The sequence below is a fragment of the Panthera pardus genome, unplaced genomic scaffold (genome assembly GCF_024362965.1).
Source record: "Panthera pardus isolate Hobbes unplaced genomic scaffold, ASM2436296v1 HiC_scaffold_11, whole genome shotgun sequence".
NCBI lineage: Eukaryota > Metazoa > Chordata > Mammalia > Carnivora > Felidae > Panthera > Panthera pardus.
Window position 1 is genome coordinate 41,850,984 of NW_026526666.1, and position 13,149 is coordinate 41,864,132.

Sequence of the window (13,149 nt, forward strand, 5' to 3'; positions counted from 1 at the left end):
GAAACAAATATTAAAAATAAAGGGACTGTTCCCATGGAAATGGGATTCCCTAATCATTAGGAAAATGCAAATCAAAACAATGATATACCAACTCAGACAGCTTTAGGTGGCTACTATTAAAAAAAAAAACAAAAACAGAGAAAGATGTTTCCAAATGACATATCAGATAAAGGGTTAGTATCCAAAATCTATAAAGAACTTTCCAAACTCAACACCTGAAAAACAGATAATCCAGTGAAGAAATAGGCAGAAGACATGAATAGACACTTTTTCAAAGAAGACATCCAGATGGCCAACAGACATATGAAAAGATGCTCAATGACACTCATCATCAGGGAAATACAAATCAAAACCAAACTGAGATACCACCTCACACTGGTCAGAGTAGCTAAAATGAACAAATCAGGAAACTATAGATGCTGGCAAGGATGTGGAGAAACAGGAACCCTCTTGCACTGTTGGTGGGAATGCAAATTGGTGCAGCCACTCTGGAAAACAGTGTGGAGATTCCTCAAAAAATTAAAAATAGAACTACCCTATGACCCAGTAATAGCACTACTAGGAATTTATCCAAGGGATACAGGAGTGCTGATGTATAGGGGCACATGTACCCCAATGTTTATAGCAGCACTTTCAACAATAGTCAAATTATGGAAAGAGCCTAAATGTCCATCAACTGATGAACAGATAAAGAAGATGTGGTTTATATATACAATGGAACACTACTTGGCAATGAGAAAGAATGAAATCATGCCATTTGCAGCAACATGGATGGAACTGGAAGATATGCTGAGTGAAATAAGTCAGTCAGAGAAGGACAGATATCATGTTTTACTCCTATGTGGATCTTGAGAAACTTATCAGAAGACCATGGGGGAAGGGAAGAGGTAAAAATAGTTACAAAGAGAGAGGTAGGGAGGCAAACCATAAGAGACTCTTAAATACAGAGAACAAACTGAGGGTGGATGGGGTTGGGGGAGAGGAGAAAATGGGTAATGGACATTGAGGAGGGCACTTGTTGGGATGAGCACTAGGTGTTGTGTGTAAGCGATGAACCACAGGAATCTACCCCAAAAACCAAGAGCACACTTTACACACTATATGTTAGCCAATTTGACAATAAATTATATTTAAAAAAAAAACAAAAACAAAAACACAAAATAACAAGTGTTGGTGAGAATGTGGAGAAATGGGAACCTTGTGCACTGCTGGTAGAATGAAAACTGGCAGAGCCACTATGGAAAACAATATGCCAGTTCCTCAACAAATTAAAAATAGAATTACCATGTGATCCAGAAATTTCACTTCTAGGTATATATCCAAAAGAACTGAAAGCAGGGACTTGAGTAGATATTCATACAGTCATGTTCATAACACCATTATTCACAATAGCCAAAAGACAGAAGTAACCCAAATGACCTGTGATGAATGAACAAATAAAATGCAGTGTATACATAAAATCAAGTGTTATTCAACCTGGGAAAAGAAAGAAATTCTGACGTGCTACAAAATGGATGAATCCTGAGGACATCATGCTAAGTAAAATAAACCATTCCCCCAAAGACAAACATTATATAATTCCATTTATGAGGTACTTAGAGTAGTCAAATTAGAAACAGAGGGGGAATGGAAAGTTGCTATTTAGTGGCTGTACAGTTTCAGATTTGCAAGAAGTTCCAAAGATTGGTTGCACAACAATATACCTAACGCTACTGAACTATACATTTTATAATGGTTAAAAAGGTAAATTTTATGTTATGTATATTTTACCCCTATAAAACAAAATTAAAGGACTGTGATGAGAACAGGTCCACTTCAATAACATAATTCACTGAAAATATTTTTTTTTTACTTTATTTTGATTTGAGAGAGAGACACAGAGAGAGAGAGTATGAGAGGGTAGAGGGGCTGAGGGAGAAAGAGAGACTCCCAAGCAGGCCCTACACTCAACACAGCCCAACGTGGGGCTCGATCCCACAACCCTGGGATCATGACCTGAAATCAAGAGTTGGGACACTCAACTGAGTAACCCAGGCACTCCATCACTGAAAATAACTTTAATGGACTATGTAAATTCACTTAAGGAGGACTATTTATTCTTAAGTTTTGTTTGTTTATGTATGTATGTATCTCTACACCCAGCATGGGACTTGAAACTCACAACTCCAAGATCAAGAGTCACTTGCTCTTCCAAGTGAGCTGGCCAGGCACCTCAGTACTATTTTTTTTTTTTAAGTAATAAAATCTCCTTTTTTAAATTTTTTTAAATATTTATTTATTTTTGAGAGACCGAGAGAGACAGAGCACAAGCAGGGGAGGGACAGAGAGAGAGGGAGACACAGAATCTGAAGCAGGCTCCAGGCTCTAAGCTATCAACACAGAGCGCGATGGGGGGCTCGAACCCATGAACTGTGAGATCATGACCTGAGCCACCCAGGTGCCCCTACAATCTCCTTTTAAAAGTTATGAATATGAGAGGAGCCTGGGTAGCTCAGTCGGTTAAGCAGCCGACTTTGGCTCAGGTCATGGTCTTGTGGTTCGTGGGTTTGAGCCCCACATCAGGCTCTGTGCTGACAGCTCAGAGCCTGGAGCCTGCTTCGGGTTCTGTGTCTCCCTCTCTCTCTGCTCCTCCCCCACTCATGCTCTGTCTCTCTCTCTCAAAAAAAAAAAAAAAAAAATTAAAAAAATTTTTTTAAAGTTATGAATATGGTAACAAAAAGCCATGAAATAAAAACCAAGTAAGTTTTAAACCACATTAATAAACATTTTAAAGTTTTTGGTTTTTATTTTTTGTTTTTATTTCGAGAGATAGAACACATGCACGTACATATATACCAATGGGGAAGGGCAGAGAGAAAGGGAAATGGAGAGAAGGAGAGAATGCCAACCAGGCTTTTTGCTGCCAGCACAGAGCCTGGTGTGGGGCTCAAACTCATGAACTATGAGATCACGACTTGAGTAGAAACCAAGAGTAGGACACATAACTGACTGAGCCACCCAGGCATCCTAAACTACCTTAATAAACATTTTGACTGAACCATTTAAAACTTCAATTGAAATTTAAATACTATAAACAAAATACTATGCTCTGAGCAATAAACTTATTCGACTTCATGTTTTTTGTTTGTTTACCTGGGAGAGAGAATAGTACCAAGACAGAGGAAGATCAAACACTCTTAGTACTGCAGTCTTCAAGGAAAACTGTGATTCGCTTACTGTTTCTTCTGACATGACTCCTCTTACAACCTTCATTAAATGAAACATAAAAACATATTAGCTATTAAATGAAAGATACAAATTGAAAATTTAACTCTATCAGTGTTTTCTTTTTGCAGTTAATTATTCATGATATACTTCCCTGAAGAAAATTATGAGCCAAATTTACTCGAGCTAAAAGTTTATTAATCATCAAAGCATCCAAAAAAGAAAATGTGTTAGATTTGAACTATGAGTTCAAGTAGCACATTTTCCTTAGAAAATTACAGGTCCTAGATTCTCTCTTTTCTGCTTAAATAAATATTTCAGCTTTTTAAAAAAATTTCAGTTTATTTATTTATTTCTGGGGGGAGAGGGAAAAGAGACAGAGAGAACGAGAGCGAGAGCGAGAACGAGGGAGAGGGGGAGGGAGAGAGAGAGAGAGAGAGAGAATTCCAAGCAGGCTACACACCGGTCAGCATAGAGACCGATGTGGGGCTCACTCAGGAACCGTGAGATCATGACCCTCATCATGATCCTCATCGTGGGAAACAGAACACCACAATTACCATAGGCGCATATTCATTCAGGCTCCAAGATCTCTGAGAAAACGTGAGATGGTGAGGTTAAAAATAACCTGAAAGGACTTGAGTGAATTGCCCTTGGAAAATGTGGTCTGTTCTTTAGTATGCAGATAGGGATGTTTTGCTTAAAGGAAGCCAGCTGTACATAGCACAGTGCATTCACTCCCTTTGTCTTTGCCTCTATCGTAAAGATTCTTACCGGAACATATGTATCTGCAAGGCTGCTCTCGTACACAACATACATGTACGATAGCTGAATCAGATGTACACCATTGACATGCTTTGCTAAGCTTTCTGTTGTTAATCATTGCTGATCTGTTTTTCCTGAAAACGTATATAAGAAGATGTACAATAAACCTCGGTACCTAGGGCTGTTGGCTCCGGGTCCCCTGTGCCTCGCTATACTGTTGTCTCTTTTTCTCAGTTCCTTCGCCACCCCAGGTCCACGGCCCTTTGAGGCCGACATCAGATACTAAACCAACTGAGCCACCTAGGCACCCCAATATTTCAGCTTTTAAATAAAATTTAAAACCTATTTCTTCCCACTTATTTCCTTCAAATAACAGGAGGTACAAGTACTGAAAGGAACCTGATTGGAACCATGACTCCTGGGGCTAGAAGGTAACCTCAGTTCACTGAACTGAACTTCAGAACTCAGGCACTTATTCTCCTACCATTCCATTTTAAAGATGTTCAAAGAAATGCTATATGCATGCTATGAAATTTTAATATTGTTTTAATGCCTATTTCTATTGAAACCAAAGAAAGAGAAGTAGGAGGTCTACAGAGAAAGCAGCTCTCATAAAGGCCCTTAAGGGTAGCAGAACTTTCACAGACATGATGGTTCAGGGTCTGGGTCTATGCTTTTCAAAGCCAGAAACTCAATTTTATCTGCGTACCCAGTTGGACACACAATAAACAAATTCACATAGTACTGATGTATATATCAGCTTACATATTTATTCATTTATAATAAGGAAATACACTAGTCAAAAAAATACTTATATATGTCATCAAGACATACCCTCTGAGATAAAACACTGTAGGAGCTAGGGGCTCCTGCGTGGCTCAGTCAGTTAAGTGCCCAACTCTTGATGTCAACTCAGGTCATGAGCTCACAGTTTGTGAGTACAAGCCCTGCACAGAGCTCTGCTCTGTGCTGACATGAGGAGGTTGCTTCATATTTTCTCTCTCCCTCTCTCTCTGTTCCTCCCCTGCTCACGCTCTCTCTTTCAAAATAAATTTTAATACCATTTAAAAAAAAATGTAGGACCTAAATTCATACGTTAAACAGTTTGCCTGGTAAACACAAAATTAATGGAACCTAAGGAATATTTTACCTAGGCCAATTAAAAGCCTGAGAACAGTCTCTGGTACACAAGAGGGTAGGCTTTTCCAGTAACCAGAATGTTTATGTCTACCAAATTTAATATTTCTTTTCCTTGAATAGCGCTATATAAACATTACTAAAGAGAAAATAAAAATCAAAAATCTTCCAATAAAAGCTTATTGGCTAGAGGCTCCTGGGTGGCTCAGTCCAACTCAATTTCAGCTCAGGTCATGATCTCACGGTCGTGATATCGAGCCCCGCATGGGACTCCTCACTGGGCAAGGAGCCTGCTTCAGATTCTTTCTCTCCCTCTCCCTCTGCCACTCCCCTGCTTCCCAGCACGCTCCCCGTTCAAAAAAGAAAAAAGAAGGGGAAAAAAAAGCTTATTGGCTATACTTTCAGTCCCTTATTTCTGCATATATCTCTGTGCTTTTTGTAGACTCCAGACCACTTTCTGTTAATATGCAGACTACCCTTTACTGTTAATATCTTTTTTTTTCAGACAAGCATCAAAACCATTAAGTAGTAGTATCCTTTCAAGAAAAACAGTAATACTAAAGGTAGGTTACTGCTACTGACACCTTATTTATTCCCTACTAGCGACACTCACAGAGTGTAAACTTAATCCCCCTTCACACATACTCTAATTGCAATGTTTAGACCCAGTATAATTCTTTCTATTTTTTTTTAATTAATTTTTTTTTTTAATGTTCTGAATCAGAGGCAGGCTCCAGGCTCTGAGTTGTCAGCAGAGAGCCCAACCGCCGGGCCTGAACTCACAGACCAAGAGATCATGATCTGATCACTACCTGAGTCAAAGTCGATGCTTAACCCACTGAGCCACCCAGACACCCCTAGACCCAGTATAATTCTGATTGAAGTACACTTATTCCAAGCAACAAACTGTGATAGAAACATATTGCTGAGAAATACAAAGGAAATTAAACCTGAGAAAAATGGTCCTCTGGAGAATGAGATTAGGGGTATAAGGTTGTGCAGGGAATCATTCCTTTTCATTATAAGTCTTCTCTAGTATTTGATTTTTTTAAATACCTACATGTATTACTTTTCAAAAATACTACACTAAAGGGGGGCCTGGGTAGCTCGGTCGGTTAAGCCTCTGGCTCTTGATTTCTGCTCAGGTCATGATCTTGAGTTCATGAGTTCAAGCTCTTGAGTTGGGCTCTGCCCTGACAGTACAGAGTGATTGAAAACTTAATAATTAATAACTGAATAACTTTTAAAAAACTAATCATTTCAGTTTCTTCCATAAATACTAATTAAAATAAACACGAAGGCAGTTTAATTATTATTCAAATTTGTAGAAGGCTCTAAAACATCACCAAAACCACTATATTATGTAATTATGTAACCGTTGGAGAGCTAAAAATGTGTGATAGTTTGTTTCTTAAACACCCTAAAATTCTATTCTACAGCTTACTTTATAATTTAAGCAATAATGAAAGTCCAAATACCCCTCCCCAAACTGACGTGAAACGTAAACTCATGCACCCGAACTGAGTAAATAAAACACAGCAAAAATATTTAGTTGCAATAACGATAAAATAACAATAATAAAGGTCTGTGCAAGAGCAAGATCTTTTGGAGTCCTCCTTCCACAATATAAATGTGGAACAACTTTGTTTACAAAAGGGCCCTGAGGCCACAATCCTCCCTATGCTCTATTATTCTCTGAAAGCACCAGCAAAGAAAGAGTAATCTTCCTCATTCAAAAACCACTCCCTGCTCAAACCACTGGCATTCACGCAAAAACTTGGACCACGCTAGCGGCCCTACCTCCACCAGGACCCTCACCCCCGACCTCCACAAGCACTAACCTCAGCGGTCTTTTTTTTTTTTTTTTTTTTTTTTTTTTTTTTATTAACCAAGGGACCAGAAAAGTGGACTCTCGCTCGGCTCGCCCGCCCAGACCCTCGGTTGGGCTCTGAGCAGTAGTCGGGAGCCCACCCTGATTCAGCGCTCCCCTTGCGGGCCTCCCTCCGGCGTGCGGACTTCTCTGGCTTTCTGTTCCTTCACCCGCCCTGGGATTCCCGAGGGCCAAGGCCGGGGCTCCTACCCGCGCCCCACCACGCCCCACCCTGCTTGCCTCGGCCCCCGCGGGCTACACGACCCCACCCTCCCCTACGCCTTCCCCCTCCACCCTTGTACCTGGTGCTACAGGTCAGGTGCTGCGGGCTCACTCCTGATTCCCAGCCGCAGCCCAGCACTGAAGAGCCGCCTGGCCGCGGGGGCGGAGTCCTTCCGGGGTCAGAAGTGGGAAGGTGGAGAGAATGTGGCGGGGGCCTTGTAGCCTTTCAGCGCGAGGGGCTACGTGTGAAGCCGCTCTCGCCATTTTTGTGTAGGGTAGAGGCTCCTGCCTTGGCAAATGAGTTCTAAAGACTGCCTAAGAACTGCATTGTTACAGTGTTGTCAACTGGTATCGCAGTTTGTAACCTTTTGAGGGATCTAGGTCTATTCAGCGAATCTGGTGCCCTGTGGGGATTTTACCCCAGACGAATGCACATAGACTCTTACAGACGCTCATACATTATTAAAAGAAAAACATATGTACAGTATGTACAAATTCAGATGCCCGAAACCAATCCATGGATCCCGAATTAAGAACTTCTACTCTAGATCCGCAGCACCTAAACTAATGAATGTTAAGAGGCATTCCAATCCTGTGTCGATGAAGTTATTGATTTCAATTACTCTCCACGTTTCCCACAGAATTAAAATATGTAAATATGGCCACCTATGAGTTGTCAGGCAGGGTATTCACTGCTCTTAGGTTCTAATACAGAGAAAACGAGGGAGGGAGCGTGGAGAATGACAATAAAAAAAGATGCTGTTTCTATTTGCAGTCTTGAGTCAAAACATTCCATCAGAACTGCAGATTTAAAAATTCCAATTACTTATCATATTTGTGGTGAAATGCCCAAATAACTTTGTAAGGATAGCTAAAACATGACAGCAGATGTTACTATTCCAACCTAAGGAACAGGAATGAATAATCATTTCTATTAGTTTTCAAAATTCCTATTTAGTCAAATGGAAACTAGGAAATGACAATACTGATGTGTGACATCACTAGATGAATAATAGCCAAAAGTGCACAGAGTTCTTGGTGAAAATATTTTGCACTTTTTAGGTAAATGGAGGTATTGACATTTGAAGAACCTGGAATGTGTAAGGTTTTTTGTTTATTCTCCCAGTCTCCTTTCTGCTGCCTCCTCCCTACATCCCACAACTTACATTCAACATAATGGGAACAGCAGTAGTAATGATAAGTACCACTTAAAGCAACTTTACTGACGACATTATCTCTTTGAATTCCACAATAGACATTATGAAGGAGATATTTGTACATACTGGTTATGGATTTTACTCTTTAACAGGGGAATAAGAAATGCATATTTTCTTTATTTTCCTAAATCAGTGTAAATTGCTCCAAGCCCCCCTTCTCCTGGGTTGGCAGATTATTTGCTAAAATTCATGAAGGGAAACCTCATTAAAGTGGACATGAGGTGCTACAAGGAGAGTGGAAGGGGAAAATGTACCACTCGATGTCAATTAGAGAAAGAATCATCAATCACAAGCCCCAATAAGGAAAGAATACACTGTTTCTCCTACAAGAAATCCATACTACCCCTACAATTCAGCCAGTGAGAAGCCATCATTACCCCGAATCCTTGCTTTTCTCCAAAGGACTTTTGTTCAAAACAACCCCTCCCAACTTTCTCCTTCTCCATAAAATAATGTTCTTCTCCTGTGTTTGTCAGACTTGCCTATGGTTTGCCATAGCTTGCTTGTCCCAAATTGCAATTCTCTGTTATTCCTAAATAAAACCGTGTTTGCTGATAAAATAATTGACTTTTATTTTTAAGGTTAACATGCAGTGTTAGTCATTAGTATGTATATCAGTTAGGATGCTGTTAGCTAGAAGCAAAAAACAAAAACAAAACATAAATAGTTTGTTTAATAATGGCTTAAACCATAGGACAGAGTATTTCACATGGATGCAGCATCAGGCAGGCAGAGTCTCATATTTGCATATGATGTCACAAGCTATCTTAGCCCAGGGGAAAAATGGGTCTTGGTTAATTCTAAAGGTCTGTCCCTCACCCAAAGTGAGGGTAATCATTAATCAACCATTAATGAATGTGGGAGATCCTATATGCATAGTATCAAAACAATACTGTAGTTTCAGACTGCCTGAGTTCGAATCCTTTGTCTGCCACTTACTAGGTATGTGATCTTAGGGCAAAAACTTAACCTCATTATGCCTCAGTTTCCTCATTGGGGTGTTGGGAGATAAATGTAATAGTATTTGTAAAGCACTAAGATTCTTATATAAGTTTTTAACTTGGGTTACTTGTAACTCCATGGGCTCTGAGGATAAAACTTTATCTCCATATAATCGGTTTCCTTTGTTATCCTATATATTTTGTTTATGCACGTAAAAACATTACTTTGAGAAGAGGGGCTCTGTCAAAGGGATCCAAGATAACAAAAAGTAGTTAAGAACTTAGAACAATCCTGGCACAAATTTCTAAGATGTATGGCATATTCCGTGGGACTTTTCTACATTCTTTGGCATAAGCTCCAAAGTTAAGAGAAACAGATGCCAAGTGCCCTAAGTATTCTTAAAAAGGATGCTAGACCAACTCCACAAGGCATGTTAGGAGAATGTGAGGCTGATTTAGCAATCCTCAGTACTCACATACCTCCAGGGAATGATATGGCAAAATTGATCAAAGAAGATGGAAAAATGAAAATGCCTACGAGAGAGTTTTCTGGAGTGCTGTGCAATTTCCTCCCCCTCCTCCCGAGTGGGGAGAGCAGGGTGCATAACCCATCCTACTCCCACCTCAAACCAAGTGAAGGAATTTTAAGAAACTCAGAGAATTTGACTTCCATGTCCTGTAGCATATCACCTGAAAAGTCTAAAGACAATAGACTATCCCAAGAGGCCTTTGATGGCAGAGCAAATACAGAGGGCTGCAGTGGCAGTGGCCTGTACTTGCAATTCTGCAAGAAAAATTATCCTATGGGCCAAATGAATGCCACAGAAGGTAGCCAGGCTTGAATTACCTTAATAGTTGTTATCTTTGAACCAGGAACTAAGTGGACTATCCAAATGGTTAGCCACAGATTTTTTTCCCCTCCATATTAGAAAAATACAGTGAGAGGTTCCCAGCAAGGGGGGCAGTCATTGTGGAACTCACAAAAGGGCTATAAGAAAAAAGCCAGAATTTAGGAGTGAGCCACGTGCAGAAGGCACCCAAGTCAGATTGAACGCATATATCTGGTATTTCATTTAGGATATTTAGGCTCACTGCTCACTCTAACTGACACAGTAAATGGCCAATGAACTTCATAAATTATTGGTGGAAACAGAACTTATCAAGTGAAAATATTAAGCCTGACCAAAATCTAGCACTTTAGTTAAAAACAATCACATCACCTAAATAGATTAATTCTTTTAGGTAATTCATATATCCAATTACTTTTTCCATTAAGTGCTAAAATCTGGCAGAGTTCCCAGAAATAACTCAGGGCCTCCTTTTAAATCCATAAAATGCCAAAGGGTATATAATGGCCATTATATCCTTGTTCTCATTATCCACCCAGGAGTGTTTGGCAGACTCCTCCACAAGTCTCAACTAAGCTGATCAAGGCATTTAGAACTCAGACTATGGTTCTAGATGCTAATTTAGAACATTTAGTCCATATACATCCAAATATTACAGATTCAGTTCCTCAAAATGATAAGTGTAGTGATACCATATGACCCAGAATTCCTATATAATACACAAGAGAAAGTAGAAGATACATTACATAAAAACTTGTACACGAGGGGTTCCCCAGTGGCTCAGTCTGTCAGGCGTCCAACTTCAGCTCATGATCTTATGGTTTGGAGCCTGCCTGGGATTCTCTCTCTCCCTCTTTCTCTCTCCCCTTTCCCCACTTAATGCACTCACTCTTTCTGTCTCAAAATAAATAAATAAACTTAAAAAAAAGTTACTTTGGGGTGCCTTGGTGGCTCACTTGGTTGAGCATTTGATTCTTGATTTCAGCTCAGGTCATGGTCCCATGGTTGTGGGACTGAGCCCTGCATCAGGCTCCCTGTTGAGTGTGGAGCCTGCTTAAGATTCTCTCCCTCTCTTCGTCTGTTCCTCTCCCCAACTTTTGCATTCTATCTCTAAAATAGAAATTTAAATAAATAAATAAATAAATAAATAAATAAATAAAAGTTATTTGACACAAAGGCACCTGAGTGGCTCAGTCAGTTGAGCATCTGACTAAGGCTCAGGTCGTAATCTCACAGTTCATCAGTTTGAGCCTGGCATCAGGATCTCTATTGTCAGCACAGAGCCTGCTTCTGATCCTCTGTCCCTTTCTCTCTCTGCCCCTCCCCTGCTCACACTCTCTCTCAAAAATAAATAAAACATTAAAAAAAAAAAAAGAACAAGAACAAGAACAAGAACAATAGAATTAAAATTAAAACACATGGAAACAAGAGTTCCTATTTTGCATATTTGGAAATTACAACATTTCAAAAGTCTAGAAAACCATACTATTTTTAAAATTAATAAAATTAAAAGAGTTGCATCTGTTTTCTATATATTTAAATGAGAAACATTTTGTAAAGTATAAGAAAATTACTATCTTAATTTAGAAATATATTTTATATAATTAGAAAATATATTTTATGTTTCTTTCATAATTTCATATTCACTCATCTTCTTCCATAGCAGGTTTACTGATTTGTCCATTCTTATACATTGTGGCATGCACTGTGCTGAATGCTGGAAAAATAAGAAAAATTCCTGCTCACAGTTTGGTTCAGGAGATGGAAAAGTGAATAAATCACTGTGGTGTATAATAATGACACCACAGTGTATAATTTATACTAGAAGTTTAATATCACTAAAGAATATTCCATAAAAGAAAGGGTCCAAATGGCCTTAAGAAGTTGAAGTTTGCTTCTCCCAGGAGGTAACCCTTGAAGGATGTGAAGTTCACTTTTAAGAGAAAGAGTAAAAGGCAAAAAGTCATTCTATGCTTAGGGTTAAGGAAAGCAGCACTAAATAAAAAAGGCAAGGAGCAGGGGCGCCTGGGTGGCTCAGTCGGTTAAGTGACCTCAGCTCAGGTCATGATCTCACAGTCTGTGATGCCTGAGCCCTGTGTCAGGCCCTGTGCCGACAGCTCAGAGCCTGGAGCCTGCTTCAGATTCTGTGTCTCCCTCTCTCTCTGCCCCTCCCCTGCTCATGTTCTGTCTCTCTCACTCTCAAAAATGAATAAATGTTAAAAAATTTTTTTTAAAAAGGCGAAGAGCAAATGTTTTGCCCTTTAGGAGAATGAAATGTAGGGGCGCCTGGGTGGCTCAGTCAGTTAGGTTGCCGACTTCGGCTCAGGTCATGATCTTGCGGTCCGTGAGTTCTAGCCCCGCGTCGGGCTCTGTGCTGACAGCTCAGAGCCTGGAGCCTGCTTCAGATTCTGTGTCTCCCTTTCTCTGACCCTCCCCTGTTCATGCTCTGTCTCTCCCTGTCTCAAAAATAAACGTTAAAAAAAAAATTTAAAAAAAAAAGGAGAATGAAATGTAAATTCGAAGAGCTTGAGGATTGCATGTGTTTGATAGGGTGTAACAAAAGATGAGATAAGAGGAGAAAATCTGGGTGGAACTAATGCCACCAGGGGCTAGGATGAGGCAAGCAAGGTGCCTAAGGTACACAGGTGCTCTGTTTTAGGCAAGTGCAAGGTCCTTAGATATTGCACTTTAGGTACCTTGCTTATCTCATCCTAGGCCCTTGATGAGAAACAAAACAAGACAAAACAAAACAAAATAAAACACTTTTGGGGCAACAAGGACTCATTAAAGAGTTACAAGATGGGATTTATGTTTTAGAAAGAGTTATGTTCAGAATAATAACATTAAATTAGAGGAGAGACTAGAGTCAGACATGTAGCCATCGAAGTAATCTAGGTAAGAATGAAGAGGATCTGTACAGAGGAACCTTCTTAGGTTCTCTCCCC

The 13,149-nt window shown here is 39.8% G+C and overlaps 1 protein-coding gene across 3 annotated transcripts in view; it reads right to left on the reverse strand.

Moving 5' to 3' along the window:
- MIGA1 (mitoguardin 1) overlaps nucleotides 1-7,397 on the reverse strand; it is a 105,563-nt gene extending 98,166 nt beyond the window's left edge. For 2 of the 3 annotated variants that reach the window (XM_019413877.2, XM_019413876.2), the window contains exons 1-2: nucleotides 7,279-7,397; nucleotides 3,133-3,246 (exon numbers count right to left, since the gene is read on the reverse strand). In XM_019413877.2, the coding sequence (XP_019269422.2) occupies nucleotides 3,133-3,231 (99 nt within the window). In that variant the 5' untranslated portion in view covers nucleotides 3,232-3,246; nucleotides 7,279-7,397. Of the gene's footprint in view, nucleotides 1-1,284; nucleotides 1,420-3,132; nucleotides 3,247-7,278 lie in introns of those variants that run through there. The other variant, XM_053893646.1, reaches the window with a different exon arrangement.
- Nucleotides 7,398-13,149: the final 5,752 nt, after the last annotated feature.